This window comes from Vidua chalybeata, chromosome 18, assembly GCF_026979565.1.
Source record: "Vidua chalybeata isolate OUT-0048 chromosome 18, bVidCha1 merged haplotype, whole genome shotgun sequence".
Classification (NCBI taxonomy): Eukaryota; Metazoa; Chordata; class Aves; order Passeriformes; family Viduidae; genus Vidua; species Vidua chalybeata.
The window spans coordinates 4348056-4366059 of NC_071547.1; the positions used below are offsets into that span (position 1 = coordinate 4348056).

An 18004-nucleotide genomic window follows, 5' to 3' on the forward strand; every position below is an offset into this window, starting at 1 on the left:
CTCTCCTGGAGGATTTGAGCCAAGGATCCACCTTCAACTGGGCCACAGGGTCTGTAAAGGGAATGAAGCTTGGGGAAGCCCAGCCTGACACCAGAGCAGGCAGCACACAGCACATCCAGAATGCCCCAGGCGTAGTGCTAAGAAATGTTTATTTAAAAAAGCAAAGACATCGTAGGTGACACCAGTCACAGCAAAGGATCATTCATCACATTTGTCCTCGGACAATAAATTATGATGTGGAGCATCATGGTGCCCTTTGGAAGAGGTTGCCATGGAGGGATGCACTGGGAGGATACAGGCACAGATGTTTCCAAGCCCCTGATCTTCATATTTTCAAGCAAGAAAGTGCCCTGTGGGGCCACTCCAGCATCCTGCACCCTCCAGCTTTAATCCATGGATGGGTGTGGGAGAGAAAAGCCTGGGAGCACCTGGATACAGCATCAGGAAATTCTCTGAATGCACAGGAACAGACAAAACCCAAGATATAAATATCACTTTTTGCTCACAGAGGTATAAGTCGACTAAATGCTAAATTCCAACATACTTCAGATGTTTCATCACATTATTTGCAATGTAAGTTAACAAGTACAAAGCAGGGTTTGACATTTTTTTTAGAAGCAACATTAGAATCAGGTTTTTTAGTTAATTAGCAAAGACTATTATGAAAGGTACAGTGACAATATTTGGTCTCTGAATTTTTTAAAAAGTATGAGTTTCACAGTATCAAAAGTGCTTATTAAAGAAATGTAGTGTAAAAACTGTGATAAGATGGTTGTGGTTCTGATGATGAATAATTTAGTGGCTGAAAAACAGGTTACTGCAGCATTATACAAATTGATCAGTGCCCAGTTCACATAATTTCTTTTCATAACAATAAATATAAATAAATTTACAAATAGTAATACTGCCTAGCACAAAAATAGACAGAAGCACAATACACGAGACTATAAACAAATCTATTTTTTAAAAAAATTCTAAAAATCGGCACAATTCCTAAAATCCTCTAGCCAGTGATCAGTTTAATAGTTCAGTAGTACCACTTCCTTCAGGGGTGAGGACTTTTACAAATCTAGATATAACAATCTGTTAGGGAGGTGAGTTTTCCTTTTTTAGTGGTTTTGCTCCTTTTTTCCTACCTCCTAACAATAAATTAACAACAGTTACGTCAGAAAAGTGTTAGTGGTGCAAACGTCTCCAGGAACTGGGGGAGGTCTTTGTCCAATTTGGCAAATTGAGAAAAAAATGACACACCAGGGGCACAATCAACCAACTTGGGGCTGGCCAGCCCCTTGGTTTGTGGTGGCTTCTGTGACAGTGGTGACACAGCAGCTTCACCGTGGTGTGGAATAAATTTAATTCCCTTAACTGGGTGGTCTTTAGCTCAGTTACATTCAAGTGAAAGTTCCTGCTGCCTTCCAGGTCCTTCTGGAGAGCTCCCCAGTCCCACAGCACAAATGTCCACGCCCTTGCCATGGGGGGAAGTGGTTTTACAAGTCCCAGCTTGATTCATTTTGGCCTCACACGCTGGAAGCAGCCAACACATCCCAAAGCAGGACGAGCCCTTGGAGCTTCCCGGTCGGATTTTAACCACGGGGAAGAACCGTCCCTCAGGATCCGCGGAACGGTGCCAAGCTCAGAGCAGAGGGATGGCTTTGTTGCCTTGGGGGTTCATGTACTGAGCAGCTGCCACATTGTCCAGGGTGGTGTAGGTGGTGTAAAGGCCAGTGACCTGCAGGTCGGAGAAGGAGCGGTCGCTGCCGCTGGACACGGGCGTGAGGCCGGGCGTGCCCAGCTCGCAGTCAGAGAGATGCAGGGGGGAGTTGCTGAAGGCACCCAGGGTGTCCAGGCTGAAGCTGTCGTCTTTCATCTCCTCCCAAATGTTCCCTGGAAAAGATGGAATCCTGCTCACAGCAGCACAGCCCCAGGTCCCCGGGGCCGGGACTGAAGGGCTTCATTCGCTGCTCAAGGGTGGGACCACGGTGGTGCAAAGGGCAGCAAGTCTGATCCCCCAAATCCTGTGATTCCAGACCTTTCTCCAGCAAGTGTGTCTGATCCCCCAAATCCTGTGATTCCAGACCTTTCTCCAGCAAGTGTGTCTGATCCCCCAAATCCTGTGATTCCAGACCTTTCTCCAGCAAGTGTGTCTGATCCCCCAAATCCTGTGATTCCAGACCTTTCTCCAGCAAGTGTGTCTGATCCCCCAAATCCTGTGATTCCAGACCTTTCTCCAGCAAGTGTGTCTGATCCCCCAAGTCCTGTGATTCCAGATTTTCTGGGCAGCGTGTCTGATCCCCCAAATCCTGTGATTCCAGACCTTTCTCCAGCAAGTGTGTCTGATCCCCCAAATCCTGTGATTCCAGACCTTTCTCCAGCAAGTGTGTCTGATCCCCCAAGTCCTGTGATTCCAGATTTTCTGGGCAGCAGATGTGTTAAATCCTCTGATTCCCGACTTTTCTGGGCAGCAAGTGTGTCTATCTCCCAAATCCTCTGCTTCCAGACCTTCCCAGACAGCACCTCTCTACCTGTGCTCTACCCAGGACCATGTCAGGCATTGCTACAAACCAGAAAAGTTCTACTTGCACAGAAGGAGAACCCCAAAGCACGAGCAGAGCTCTGTTTTCCCAAAGGCAGAGAGATGTGGTGTCCCAGATCCAGCTGGTTGGACACCCCTGCTTCCACCCCCTGCAGTGCCTGCACTGGAGCCAGGAATGTGCTTTGCTGTCCCACCTGGCACAGGGACAAAATCCACTGAGGGTGACCCGGGAAGTCACCCTGCAGATGCCAACACCCAGCCTCATCCCAGAACATCCCACTGAGGATCCTGGTTGGATATTCAGTGACAAACACATGCACAGACCCCAGCTCTGCCCTCCCCCAGTGCCTTGCCCCGTACCTTGCAGTGCGAAATCCATAATGCTCGGATCCAGAGCATCCACCTCCGTGCTCATGTCCACCGCCACGTTCGGGAAGTCCGGGGCGCGTCCCATGGGATGGTGGGGCAGGGGGCTGTGGCTCATGTCGGGCAGGGTGTGCAGAGGAGGCGTTTGTGCGGGTGCTGGTGAGTTGGGGGCGAGGCGAGCCTGGGTCTGGAGCTGGTGGTGCAGCGGGAGGGACTGCAGGGACAGCGTCATGATGGGCTGGGGCTGGAGCTGGGACACGGAGATCCGGCCCAGGGGGGGCCCCTCGGGCTCTGCCTGCTTGTTGGGCCGCCTGCAGCTCTCGGGTCTGTCGGTGATCAGCTTGTCCAGCTCCTCTGCCCATCCCAAGGAGGAAAAGAGATGCTTTAACCCGTTTGTGTAAGCAGGGACTGCCCAAAGCACAGCCGCGTTTATGGCATGAACTGACTGTCACCGTGTGGGACCCAGCACAGGCTGTGACCGTGCAGGGAGCAAAGAAATGCCACCTAATTCCTTCCCCAAATCCACTTCCATGGTTATCCCTGACTGAGCTAAGAAATGATCGTGAAACTGCAGAACAGCCCAACCACCCCTGATGGCAGCTCACCCCCAGCTGCAGAACTTCTGTGCTCAGATAAACACTCAGAATTCTGCTTATCTATAAAAAAAAAACAAAAAAAAATCTGCTTATCTCCAAAATAACTACAAAAAACTCCTGACTGTTGCAGTGGCCCTTTTGCTTTTAAACAAATAGCATGTAATTTATCACTGACTACATGCATTTTGTAGCAAAAAAAACTCCAGTTGATTTTGTCAATACTGAGCTCCTGAAAGCTTTGAAAATGTGTTCCTTTATAAATAAAAAATGTTATAAATAAGGGGAGGAATTATAAGTAAATAAGATGTAAATAATAAATATACTATAGATAATATTTGATATAATATAAATATATAGATATATAGATATAATCGATATATATAGATAGACTATTATAGATATATAAAGTGTCTCTATATATATAATATAATAATATATATTATTATATATAATATTAGATATCTGTCTATATAAATATATATTAGATAATATAGATAATAAATAGATATAAATATATAATATTTATAATACTATAGTATTAAATAATATTAAATTCTATTTTATAAATAAGAAAATGTCTTAGGAAAGGGAGAGTTTTGCAGAAGAGCAGGCAAGAAACACCATTAAATTGCTTCTCTATGAAAAGTGCATTAAATGTGACTTGATATTAAAATATTCCCACAAACAGCAACCCCAGAGGCAGCGGAGCCGTGCAGGGAATGCCACGGATGTGCAGGATGGGGATGTGGGACACCAGCCCTACCTGGGTTAGCCATGCTCCTGTGAATAGCAGCCAAATCCTTCCTCTTCCACTTCTGCATCTCCTCCTCCATCTTGTCGATCTTGGCGGGGTTGAGGGCCCAGAGGCAGCCCTTGCGGGAGGTCCCGCTCAGTTTGTTCTCCACCTTCTCAAAGCACTTGTTCAGGGACAGGTTGTGGCGCACGGAATTCTTCCACCCATCCGGGGCAGTCTGCGAGGGGCAGGAAGGGGTTAATGGGAGCAGCCACGGGGTGGGGGGTGGGGAAAAGGGGGCTGGGATGTGGCATTTCCCAGGTCGGGAATGCTCAGGTACCTTGAAGTAGGGGAAGTGCTCCTTCATGAAGCTGTAGATCTCGCTCACGGGCAGGCTCCCGGTCTTGCTGTTCTTCAGCGCCATCGCGATCAAACAGCTGCGGGCAGGGAAGCCAGGAATGGCTTGGAATCATGGAATGGCTTGGGTGGGAAGGGATCTTAAAGCTCATCCAGTTCCACCCCCTGCCACCTTCCACTAGCCCAGGTTGCTCCAAGCCACGTCCAACCTGGCCTTGGACACTTCCACAGCTTCTCTGGGCAGCCAGTGCCAGGGCCTCACCACCCTCACAGGGGGGAATTCCTTCCCAATATCCCAGCTAACCCTGCCCTCTGGCAGTGGGAACTCACTCCTCTTGTCCTGTCACTCCATACCTTCTTCTGGTCTAGCAACCCTGGACCCACCTCTTCTGACACAAGCAGCTGGGATCCTGGGATTTCTGTTCCCAAGGGCTCAGGTTGAACTGATTTAGAAGGGACCCACAAAGATCATTGAGTCCAGCTCCTGGCCCTGCACAGCACCATCCCCAAGGGTCACTCCACATTCCTAAAAGGACTGTCCAAACCCTTCTTCTTGGGCTCTGCCAGGCCTGGTGCTGTGACCACTTCCCCCCGATCCTCAGATTTTACTCCTCTGTGCTGTTACTCCCCACTGTGCTGCTCTCCAGGAATTACTTTGCTTGTTCACTCCTGCTACCCCTCAGAGGCAGCTTCCACAGAACTCCTGCGTGGATGAGGGGATTTTTGTTCCCTTCCAAAGGACTCAGACACCCCTGCAGTGTCACAGCCATCCCAGGACAGGCTGTAGGCAATGTGCTCCCTGCTCCCCACTCACCTGTAGGAATAGATGGGCTTGGGATAATGCTTTGGGTGCAGCTCCTGGGCAGAGTGGGGAGCCAGGCGTGGCTGGGAATAGTGTGGCTGTGTCCCATAGGATGTGTTGTAGATTGCTGCTGGGTTACACTGCGTGCAGAGGGAAAAGAAGGGAAATGTTGGATGCAAAATGTCCGTGGGTGCGTGGGTTTAGGGATATTTTGATTTCCTTTTAAAAGACATCTAGATTTGATCTTGGCAGGTACTTCAAGACAGACAACAAGCACATACCAGTACCTGCTGGGGGTTCTGGGCCAGGGCAAACATCTGCTGGGAGTGAGGAGGAGGATGAGGAGGAGGAGGAGGAGGAGGAGGATGAGGAGGAGGAGGAGGGAAGAGCTGTTGCTGTGTTTGCAAACCAGGGGACAGCTGCCCACCCACGGCGTAGGGGCTCATCTGCCGAGAGAAACACAACAGTCAAGGAATTATCACCACCTTGTCCCAGGAGCTGGGGCAATAATGAGCCACCAAGGCCTGCTCTTACATTGGCTCCATGTGTTGAAATGGAATTGAGGCCCAGGATTCCCTGTGGGAGGCTGGCTTGGACGTGGATCATCGCCCCGGGTGTCGAGTGCATTGTGCTCCCCACGGGACCTGGCGTGGAGAGAGGAAGGCAAGGAATGCTCCCATGGAAGCACAGTTCAGGGAAGGGGGTTAATAGATGCAGCTGAGCACAGGGAAGCTCTGGAGTGGAGAATCCAACTTCTCTGGCTTTTCACAGCTTGCCCAGATGACATCAGCTGCTCCCAAAACTTGTTAGGCAGGGAATGAGAGGCGGCAGCTGTTTAACAGCCCCCGGTGGTGACACAGACACTGTGTCTTACAAAAGAGAAACAACACATCCAGCATTAGCTGGATTTGTGCTCTCAGGCAGGCAGGGTGACACGCTGAGCTCTGTGATGTGTGTTTACCTAAAGGATGTTCACAAGGGAAAGAAAGGAGTTCAACCAGCACTCGCTGCAAGGCTGCAAGAAGCAAAGAGGTGCGAGGTAAATGAGGTGCCCTTTGTTTTATCAGTGTTGAAACAAAGCAGAAAGATTAATTATCTGATTTCAGAGCTGTTGAAAACCTCTGAAAGCCAGGACTTAAAATACCTCAGCCCAACAAGTCACCAGCAGCTGCACTGAGCAGAAATTCCCATGGGATCTGAGTGTTGCCAGTGCTGGAGCTCTCTCCCTCTTGGAATGAGGGGAAGGCACCAGCAGAGCCCTCATGAGAAGCCAACAGGCTCCAGGTCTTTGCTTCTCCAGGAAGCAAAATGTAAAAGGACAGGAAAAGGGAGCCTGAGGGGGAGTGGCAGGGGCAGGTTGTGCTGTTTAAGGAGCAGTTGTTCCCTATTCCCATTTCCCACCCCACAGTACCTGTCTGCTGGAGCATGGCATTCTGGGCCCCCAGGCTGAAATCCATTCTCCCACTGGCCATCTGTTGGAGCCGAGGCACATCCACGGATGTCAGCCAGGACAGGGACTGCAAATCCCCTGGGAGCTCATCCTCACTCAGCTGGGACGGGTCTGAAGCCAGGAGTCTGCAAAGCAGCAGGGAAGGTTACCAGGAGCAGGGATGGGGCTGCATTGTCCCTGGAAAGAGATGGCTGGGGTGCCAAAGCTCCTGCAGGTCAGTGGGAAGAACCACCAGGCTGGAATTCTGTGTCCAAATCCAGATGTGCCCTGCAGTTTTACAGCTGGTTACTGACACCCTTTGCCTGGTCTTGTGTTCCTTTGGCCAGTCTGAAACACTCTGGTTAAGAAAACCTCTTGTGGAGCATTTTTAGGGGAAGAAGGCCCAGGAACCCAGCAGAGAAACTGCCTGGAAACAAACCCAAAATTATTCCTTATTTTCACATCTGTCAGAAATTTGCACTTGTTTGGCTTTGGTGGGGGAGAAACCAGGACTTAGAACCTGATCTTTCTATATTAACCCTGCAATCCAGAGCCTTGGAAGGAGTTTTGTGCCCACCTCCTGGGGAATGTGTGTGCTGCTGCTGCTGGAACACCTGGAAAAACTTTTCCAGCCCCTGGATCCTGTCAGTGGTGACAGATCAGCAGCTGCATAAAAAGAACTTCACAGACTGAACTGCTGATATCTTCCATTCAGATATGTGAAGTTATTGATACTTAAAAAAACAATTTTTAGGCAGTTTTTGACAGTAAAGGACCAGAATGAAAGGTTTGAGACTGGAGGCACCATATCTGCCAGGCATCAGCAACAACAGCAGGCACAGCTGTGACAGGCTGCTTTTGGTTTAAAGCTCTCCTTTTGACACCTTTTACATGCTCCAAATCACCTGTTTTGCTTTGCTTCTGATGGAGCATATGGTACAAAACGGGAATATTGGAATATATTTACAGTACTCAAAAATTCCTGTGTGGTCCAAACTCCCCGTTAAAGTCGATAAAAGAACTCTTGCAAATGAAAGGCTAAATTAATTAATTTATGTGGAACAGTATTACAGGAGTCACTGGTACCTGGAGGAGTAAAGCAGTAATTAGGACGTGTCAGGAAGTTGTCACTCGACACACAGGGAAAACCTAAAGGGATTCAGATCCAGGAAAACATCTTTATCTCTCAGAAGAACATAATTTAGTTGGATGCAGTTGATTTTGCTTTCAAACCCTTTTGCTTTCAAGAGCTCTCGGAGATGTGTTAAAGTGGTGTCTGCTGCTGATGTGTGTTTGCTGCCAAGTGATGCTGCAGAAACCTTAAATAAATCTGGTCTCTTGCTGAAGTATCTTTTATGTTTTACACGACTCTAAATCAGCTTAAAAGAACGAGGCAGAACTCCAGTGCCTGCCTACCCTGGAGCTTTCAGCTCCTCTATTCAGGAATTCCAGAAACACCTATCAAGGCTCCCGGAACCTCTGTCGGGGAGATCTTTGAAGCAAAATGCCACTTGTTTGCAAAAAGATTTTGTAAAGGAGAAGGGGGGGGGGGGGGGGGCGGAAATCAACGCGGGACCAAGAGCTAAAGAAAAAACCCTCTTCAAATCTCCCTCGCAGCCTAGCCCGTGTTCTCTCTCCTACTGTAGTTACAGGGCAATAATTAGCATCGCCATGGTTACGCCGTTATTTCGCGAGGCCTGGGGACTTCCATCCATTAAAAAAAAAAAAAAAAAAAAAAAAAAAAAAAAAAAAAAAAAAAAAAAAGCCCATCAGGTGACGGCTCTCCCGGCGCGGAGATTGGCTGGATTGGAAGAAAACAGGGGCATGAAATGATTTGAAAAACCGGGCAGGCTCGGGGTCGTTTGCAACAGTTGGTTCCATTGAGGGGGAGCCGCCGGCCCTTTGTGCGCCCAACGCCCGCCGCCCGCGGCACGTGGCCCCCATTGTCTTTGGGGACCCCGCTTAATTGTCCCACCCGCTCCTTTTTTACAAACCTCCCATTAATCTGCCCCGAGTGACAGGCGACACACAACACACGTCCCCTCGCCATCTGGCACCCCGCGCCCTGCCAGCGCTGCCGGCCCGGGCGGCACTAACGGGGTCAGCGCCCCGCGCACGCCGCTGGCAGCGCCCGCATCAGCCCTGCCGGGCAGCATCCCCGGGCAGCATCCCCGGCAGCATCCCCGGCAGCATCCCCGGCAGCATCCCCGGGCAGCATCCCCGGGCAGCATCCCCGGCAGCATCCCCGGCAGCATCCCCGGCAGCATCCCCGGGCAGCATCCCCGGGCAGCGCCGGCTCCTGCCTCACCCTCACCCGGGATGCACCCAGCCCGCGGCTCCCCCGTGGGAACGTGGGACTGCGTGTCCCGCTCAGCAGCCGCTCCAGGGACACGAATAGGGCCGAGGAAAGGGTCTGGTGTCAGCTGGAAAATTGCTGTCACTGCCATGAGGCTCTGTTTTAGACGGTTATGAAGATGCAGTTGTATTTAATAACTAGGGAAGAGTGCAAAATGGCTCTTTCTCCAAGTCTATTCCCTTCTCTTCTCTTCCCTTCCCTTCCCTTCCCTTCCCTTCCCTTCCCTTCCCTTCCCTTCCCTTCCCTTCCCTTCCCTTCCCTTCCCTTCCCTTCCCTTCCCTTCCCTTCCCTTCCCTTCCCTTCCCTTCCCTTCCCTTCCCTTCCCTTCCCTTCCCTTCCCTTCCCTTCCCTTCCCTTCCCTTCCCTTCCCTTCCCTTCCCTTCCCTTCCCTTCCCTTCCCTTCTTTACAGTTCTTTCACAGTTTGAATTTGAGTTTACAGTCCTTTTAAAACCACCCCAGCCTGTTCACTAAGCTTTTTTTGAAAAATGGATTTGCTAGTTATCAGATTAACATTCTGTTAAAAATGAGGGAAAAAGCAAATTCAATCAGAATTACATCCCTGCCCATGGCAGAGGGTTGAAACAAGATATTTAAGGTCCCTGCCAACCCAAACCATTTTGGGATTCTGTGTTTCCATGATTTGATAATTCTATGATTCCATGGTTTCACGTTTAAATATTATTCTTCAGGCTGCCTTCAAAACCAATGTTGAGATCTGTCATGTCTTAAAGAAGGTGAAATTTTAAAGAATTCCTATTGCTGCCTGGCTGAGGAGTTTTAAAAGTCTGGGGATATTCTGTAGCATAAGCCCAGCACATCTCCCAGGCCACAGGCTCAATGTGTGCCCTGCTTCCAGTGAAGAAATTCCAATTTAACTGCAAAAAAAAAAAAAAAAAAAAAAAGAGAGCCAAGCACAGGAATAACCAACATTGTCATCTCCTGGGGTTCAATCTTCCTGACCTGAAAATTGCCTGTGCCAAGACAACTACAGACCCATAAGTACATGTTGGAATGCCAGGTGGGATTGGATTCTGTTCCTCACCACCACCCTGCTCATCACTTTGGAGGATAAACCCCAGGAGGATAAACCCCAGGAGTCAGAGCTCCTGCCTTTGGCTGGGTGTTCACAGCCCCTGGCACAATGGGGCACTGTGATAAAAGCAGCCTTTCAGTGCATGTAAATGAGATAAATAGTGATAGGCTGTAATTAATGCACTGCTGAGCCTCCCCTGCTCATTCCCAGGGCTCCTGGAACAGCCACGGAGCCACTGAGCCCCGGCAAGGGGAGGCTGCAGTCCCACCAGATGTGTTGCAAACGTGGTGTTGTTTTTCAGGGTGTGGTGAAATGGTGCAACTCCACTTTTACCCCTCTGCTTTCAACTCTCTGCAGGAAAACATCCCCTGCTTCTGTTTCTCTCCCAGAAAGGCACCTGCAAGGATGAGAATCCAGAGGGTGCTGAGGGTTTAAAGCCCAGTTCTCCCAGGATGCTGATCCATAGATCCTCCTGTGAAAAGTGCCTGGAAAACTGGGTGTGCTACAGAAATGCTCCATGGCACTGTTAGTCTGTACAATCTGCTCTGGAGTTATCTGCCCAAAATATTTATCCCATCAGGATAATTGGATCAGGAGCACTTTGGAATGAGAGTCCTTTCCAGATCTGATGCTGGGCTCACCTGGCAAAGCTCACCAGAGCCTGCCAGCAGCACAAAATCCTCACTCACAGCTACCTAAAGGTATCCTCACCTTTTTCTCCCCACCATCAAGAGCATCCTGCTGGCACAACGTGGAATTGGAGTCATTCCTGGCCTGACCTTGCAGGAGTTTAACACCAGAGCTGGATCTGAGTCTGCACCCACCAGTGGGGCTTTGCCACCTTCCCTCAGGCTGAGCTCAAGGTGGTTCCTCACCTTGGGAACCACTGCCAGGGGAATTATCCATCAATTATCCACGTCCCTATTGCATGGGATGGTGAACTTATGCCTGGAGACTGTAAGGACCCTCTCCTCAAGAACCCATCACCTCCACCTGCAACAGAGCCAGGCCAAAACCCTGCAGCTGCATTTGGGGTTTTCCACGGTTTTAAGTCTCACTCAATGGACAGGTTTTTTCCCATTTTCAGCACTGCCACCTGAGTTTTTAGCCCAGACTTAGGTGACACAACTGCTCAACAGGCAGGAGCAATTGGGTGATAGGTTCTTAATTAGCTGTTTGCAATGGTTTATCCAGTCAGAGACAATTGGACAGGAAGAGTCCAAAGAAAACCTCTTCTAGCAGTGGTGTTTTCCTTTGTCTGGGATTACACAAAATCCTCAGGGCAAGCACAGAGAGTTCTTATGTGCAAGACAAGGAAAAGATTTGTATTGTGACTCTCAAGCTGTGTCCATGGTGAGAAGGGTGCTCTGTTTTACTGAAGGATTCAACTTCCCCCTGTCCTTCAGCTCCTCATTCCAGCTGCTCTGCTCCTTCCCCTCCCATTTTCCTGCCTCCCAGGTGCTTTTCCCCCCACTGTTTTCTGGTTTCCACTCTCACAATCAGCTGTCCCTTTCAACTTGTTTCTGCCCCAGCTCCTCTCCTGCTTTACCCAGCAGCTCCCAGAGTTTTTGGTCTGTAATTCCTCCTGGAAGGCATAACACACACCCAGTCCCAAACCATCATCCCACCCCTCTCTCTGTCTTCAAGATCTTTGAGTTATTTCTGGCCTTGCTGGAAATCAGAACAAAAATTAAGCAGCTTTCCAGGGATAAAGAAGGTCCCTCCTTATCTATAACTCAAGAAATATTGCATTATCAGAACAAAAACTAGTGAGGAAAAAGCAAATAACATCATTAACCTGGCAGGTGGTGATGGTCTCTTTCCTTGCACCACGCTGGACTCTGAAAACCACCTGCACAGGTACTTGGCACTAAGAACAGGCTACAGCTGCACTCCTGGAGCCTTTTATCCATCCCAACTCCCCATTTCACAACCCCCATTACACCAGTTCGCTGTGGGATCAGTGAAAAGTGGATTACAGTGAGTTGTGTAATGCTTAAACCCAAGAGGAAACGAGAGGTGAGGCAGCACTGCACCCCCAGCCACTCATTCCCTGCTCTGCTCTGACCATCCCTAGGCTGGGATTTGCTAAATACAGCTGGGATCTAACTCTGGAAGCTGTTTGGTCAAAAATCCCAAACCAAACAACTCAAAAATCAGCTCTTTGACCGATGTTAGAACAAGCAAAAAGTGTTGAAGCATCAGGCACTAGAGGAATGTTTTATATTAAAACCAGGACCATGGTCTGACAGGGAAGCTACTTTTTCCTAGGAAATTGCTGCTCATTAGCACTGGAGCCTTGTGTAGGGGTCAGTGCAGTGTAAAGGGAATATCAGCTCTACAGGCTGTCCCTGGGCAGGGCTCTCAGGACCCCCTCAGTCGCTGGGCCTGCAGCAGCTCCTCTTCCTGCACTTGTCAGTGGGTGCAATGAGCCTCTGAGATCCCCCAGGAACTCTGGAAAAGTCCCAGTTCCCTTTCTCTCCCCCTGTTTTGGCCAAGCACCCTTTCTGAGGTAAGGGATGAGCCCCTTCTGCTCCCACAGGACCCCGAGGTGCTGCCCCAAACCAGCCCCTCCAGCTCCGCCGTCACCGCGGGACTTGGGGAGAAGCAAAAGGCCACAAATTTTTATTCCTCCAGATCAGCACATTTCAGGAGTGCCGAGGAAACAGTCGTGCTAATCCACTTAAATCAATCCAGTTTGACTGATTCCTTGGAGGTTTCTCACTTTTTTTTTTTTTTTTTTTTTTGGGAAAGAATGAAGCAACTCCCGTGCTGGAATTCCTGGGGCACTCGGAGTCATTATCTCACTGCCTGTCAGACACGCACGGGAATGTCACGGGAATGGACACTGGCACTTTCTCCAGGAACAATTAGGGTGTTGTTAGTGATGCATTTGTAACCTTTTGTGTGCACACTCCCATCCATCCATCCATCCATCCATCCATCCCAGGGGACAGAGGTGTCACTTCCTCTCCAGAAACCCCAGTGCAAAAAAAACAAAAACAAAAACAAAAAAAACAAACAAAAAAAAACCAGACATGAGAGCACAACAAATGTGCTCAAATTAGAGATTTGTCACCTTTTTCCTGTCACATCTGGAATTTATGGAGTACAGCGGTCCTGTGCTTCTTAATCTGATTTTACATTAAACTGTGACAACATAAAGTAATTAAGGGAAAAATTGATCAGACTAATGAGCTAATGAATATAGGAAATTTTTTTAAGAATCAAAGAGATAATTAAAATGGGGTAAAGGATAATATAATCCACTAATATATTGAATTACTAATGATTAACACCTTTTGATCAAAAATAGGTAATTTAAAGCTTATTTCCTGTTTAACATATAGAAAATGCATTGCAATGCCTTCAAAATTCTCCACAATGCTTCTGTCAGATGGAAATACATAATAACACAAAAAAAACATAGAAATGTGGTCCTTACACCAAATATTGTTGAATCAGATCTTAAAATCAAAATGAGAGATTTCATATTTCAATTAAAAGTATTGCCTGAATTGCTACAAGGCCCAGGAGCTGAAGAACCTGAATTCCCAGGAATCAGCCCATAAATTCCATGGGAAAAGCCTGGAGCTGGCTCCTATAATTTGCACAGCTCTGTGCTGGAACCACCACTGCATAGAAAACTTCTGGTCTGCCGGTGCTGTGATTTAAAATCAAAATACTGGCACTGAAACGTGTTAAATTATTAATTATGATTAACAAGGATGAAGTGCTAAGGGTTAAAAAATCTCAGTGTGTTACAATTCTCTATTTTCATCCCCTTAAATGCGATATGGAATCATTAGAAATATTTGTCAGCCCTACAAGGGTGAATATATGGAATATGGTGGTATTTTCTGTAGGAAACTAAGAGAGGCAGCTGCTAAAATAAAGAATTACTTCACATTGCAGCCAGGCAGTGACAGCACCATAAAAACAGGCAGTGGAGGAGATCTGATGGCCCTTAATCATCCCTGTGCTGTTTTATATCCCACAGCTGCACTGGTGGGAGAGATATTTGCCTAAAATCATTTTACTGGGGTGCAAAAAGTCCTGGGATTTCACACAGCAGCCAAAAGCAGCCCAAACCTCAGCACCACCCCGAGCCACAGCAAATTTACTGCAGATGCTTTGGAGCTGCACAATTCAAAGATCTGTTAAAATCAGATTTTTTTTTCCCGCATTCCTTTTACAAAAAAAAAAAAAAACCAAAAAAACAAACCAAAAAATTAAAAAAAAAAAATCCCAAATCCCAGGTTTTCCAGCTGTAAGCATAATCATGATGGATGTCTGGGGGCTCAATCCCCTCCCTTCCCAGCCTTTCCTCCTCGCTGCAAAGCCAGGGCTCCTCCAAGTCCAACTGTCCCATTGAAAGATTCCAAATGAGACAGAAGAGTATTCTCAGCACAGCCCCAGCCTCCCACTCGCTAATTGGAGGCCATTCCCCATTTTGTGGAGCCTTGATGCTCCCCCATGGAGAACTCGGGACTGTGGGTTCCAGTCTTGGACTGTGGTGACAGCAGGAGAGTAAACAGAGCTGATAGAATTTGACAGGTCTATTCTTTTCTTAAAATCATTCAGTCTAAAAGATTTTCTTTTACATAATCCAAAGTGTTTTCTCATGAAGTAGGACAAATACTGCTCTGCATTTATGGTGCAGTTCAGATTTTATGCATTTTTATCAGAATTTGCCACTATTAAACGAGGTCAAAAAATTCGTTTTAAAGCCGCGGCAAAGAAATCACAAGTGGGTGAAAAACTTTAGAGAACTGAGTTCAAAACGTTTCACAGAGGACCCAAAGCTGGTTTTTAAAAAGAGGAAAAGAAGAAAGTTATGATTTTTTTTTTTTACTGCAGTAAGAGAAATCCTATCTTTCTCCCCCAAAAAGCCTTTTTTTTTTTTTTTCCCCTGCAGCTCTGAGTTAAAGAACAGTTCTCTCCCTAAAAAAGGGGCTTTGTTAAGGTGGTGAGTTCTGCAGGGCACTGAAGATCCAGCCTTAAATCCACATCCCAAAAAGTCCCTCTCACCCACACCCTTCCTTAAATCCCAAATAATTTCTTCACCAATATTTACGTAGCCAAGAAAAATGCCCAGAGCAAACAGTGCCTCGGGAAAGAGCAGAACCAGAGCCACAAACCTTTTCCCCAGAGGCTGCAGGGACTAAAACAAATCCCTTGCTGAGCTGCAAGAGGCTGAGCTGCAGCCTTTGCATTTTGAATAGAGAGAGGCCAGAGAAGAATACCTGCAGCAGCCACAGGAAAGGTTGCAAACCCCTCAGGCTGGGAGGAATGAGTCTCTCAATGCTCATTTTACATTAAAAAAATTAATTATTTTTCTTCTGGTTTGCTGTCTGTTTTGTTGTGAGAACTGGGGCATGTTGTGTGTGTTCTGTATTTATTGGAGCTTTGCATCATGTGACAAAATGTAACCTAACATAACCCAGGGCTCTGTAACTCATGCAGAACCCTCCTGCAACCTCTAACAATGCTTTGAAATGATAAATGGAAGCACGGTGGTGCAGGTAAATTAAATTATGAAAGGCTCTTGGCAAAGCCAGGTTTGTTCCCACCCATATTAAAAGCCCTTTGACATGTTGTCAGTGCTTTGGAGGGCTACACAAGTGCTTGTTTTAATTAAAAGCTCCTCCAGTGTCTCTTGTTTAGTCTCTCCATGACTGCTCCATAACAATGCAAAAAGTGATCTGCAAGGGAACTTTTAAATTGTTATATTTTGACGAGAATAGCCTTCTGTGGCAACGCTTGCACAGGACAGAGAATTTAGAGAGAGGTCAGCCCAAGGTTTTGGAGGTGTATTTATCAAATATAGGTTAGCATCAAAATCAGAGAATCATAGAATTATAGAATGATTATGGATGTCAAAGACCTCCAAGATTAGCAAGTCCAGCCTTCATCCACATGCCACCATTGTGAATACTTTAAACAGGAATGTTTTAAAATAAGGAATGCATTGTAGCTGGCCATCAGCCTTAGAAATCTTATTTAGAGTGGAGCAATAATTCAGATAGCTTAAAAAAATGAAGAAGAAGAAGAAAAGTGGATTTCTACATGCTAAAAGGATTTTTTTTAGGAAGCAAGCAGGAAGCAAGAGGAGTTGGCAGCTGTGCCAGTGCAGTGCACGTTTTTGAAACGGATAAAACCTCACCTGTACTCCTGCGAGGGGTGGTGGTTTTGCCCTGAATTCCTAATGATTCCTGACATTATGGACGGGATATCGCTCTCTATCATCTCCTGGGGAAGCAGCAGAAGGCAGCGGTCAGCAGCAGTAGCTATCCAGCACTTCAGCAGCGGCGGGAGCCACCGACCCCGCCCGAGCCCCGGCACCGGGGCACGGCACAGCCCGGCCCGGGCACCGGCACCGCCAGGTGCGCTGCTGGCACTGGGAAAGGCAGGAAAACACTTCACGGGGGGATGATCCCATCCCAGAGAGGGACCCCTGAGGGAGGGACAGCTACCGACAGGGCTGGGGGTACCGGGAGCACCGAGCCAGCCGGGAGCGCTCTCGCCTTGAGCTGCTCTTGTCCCCCAAACAGCATCCGTCGCATTTTTGGGTGAAAAAGCTGCGGGAGCTGCAGCGGTCCGAGCGCGCCCGGGCTGCCCGGGGATGAGGGGAACCGGGACACCCCAGCCCTGGACGCCCAGAGATGGAAGGGGAGCCCGGGAGAATCCCAGCACCGCTGCCCCACGGATGGAGGGAGCCTGGTGGTTCCCAGCCCCGCGGATGGAAAGGGAATCCCAAATCCGGGAGAATCCCCAAACCGCTGCCCCAGGGATGGAGGGAGCCGGGGAGAACCCCAGCCCCGCACCCGCGGGGATGGAGCGAGCGCGGAAAAACCCCAGACCCGCTGCCTCGGGGCTTCAGGGGGAGACCGGCTCCCCAGAGCCGCTGCCCCGGGGATGGAAGCGCCCGGGGGTCCCCAGCCCTGGTGCCTCAGGATGGAGCGAGCCCTGGGACTCGCAGCCCCGCCGCCCCGGGGATGGATGGACGCAGGGAGCCGGGGGTTCCCCATCCCCGCCAACCCGGGATGAAGGAGCCCGGGGGTGCCCATCCCCGACCCCCCGACCCCCGCCCGGCGCTGCCGCCGCTCCGTGCACCAACCTGTCGGGCGGGGCCCCGGGGCCGCCCGGAGCTCGGCGGGCGCTCGGTGCGCGGGGCCGGCGGCGGGGCCGCGCTCCGGCCCCGGTTTAAATTTCCCTCTCCGGAGCTGTCCAGCCCCGAGCATGCGCGGCCCGGCCCGGGGTCAGCGCCGGGGCAGGGCCGGGCAGGGCCGCCCCCCGCCCCCGGTGCCTCCGGTGCCCCCGCCCCGCGGCACCGGCCCGGGCAGGGCGGGCGGGCGGCGCGTCCCAGCGGAGAGCAGCGAATAAACAGGGGGAAGAGCCCAGATTAACCCAACTTTGTGCAACTTTCCGGAGGGAGGAGGGGGAGGGATCCGCCCGTTCAAACGGGCACCGGCGGGAGGAGAGCGGAGCGGGGGCGGGGGGCGGCTCGGGGGAGCCGGTGCCCAACGCCCGGTGCCCGGTACCGGTGCTCGGTGCCCGGTACCCGATGCCCGGTACCGGTGCTCAGTGCCCGATGCTCAGCGGTCGGGGCCGGGAGCTCCGTCCCCGGTAGCCGGTGCCGCGCTCGGCGCTGCGGGAAGCGGAGCGGAGGCAGCGGCCGGAGCCGCCTGTCCCCGCCTGTCCCCGCCTGTCCCCGCCTGTCCCCGCCTGTCCCCGCCGCCAGTGCCGGGATGGCCGCGGGAAAGGGCGCGGGAGCGGGAGCGAAACCGGGACAGCC

General features: G+C 49.8%; 1 protein-coding gene across 3 annotated transcripts; it reads right to left on the bottom strand.

Moving 5' to 3' along the window:
• Positions 1-132: 132 nt before the first annotated feature.
• On the bottom strand, positions 133-17700 carry FOXN4 (forkhead box N4). Of its 3 annotated transcripts, none has more exons than XM_053959330.1 (10): positions 17327-17700; positions 16373-16458; positions 6799-6962; positions 5922-6031; positions 5669-5833; positions 5400-5527; positions 4569-4665; positions 4259-4466; positions 2894-3253; positions 133-452 (listed from the first exon to the last, which is right to left on the bottom strand). In XM_053959330.1, the coding sequence occupies exons 2-10, from the start codon at positions 16453-16455 to the stop codon at positions 334-336; spliced, it is 1434 nt and encodes a 477-aa protein (XP_053815305.1). In that variant the 5' UTR covers positions 16456-16458; positions 17327-17700; the 3' UTR covers positions 133-333. The 3 variants fall into 3 exon arrangements, with proteins under 3 accessions (XP_053815305.1, XP_053815304.1, XP_053815303.1); XM_053959329.1 differs by lacking the exon at positions 133-452 and adding an exon at positions 581-1884 and having other exon boundaries at positions 5675-5833; XM_053959328.1 differs by lacking the exon at positions 133-452 and adding an exon at positions 581-1884.
• Between the last annotated feature and the right edge of the window lie 304 nt (positions 17701-18004).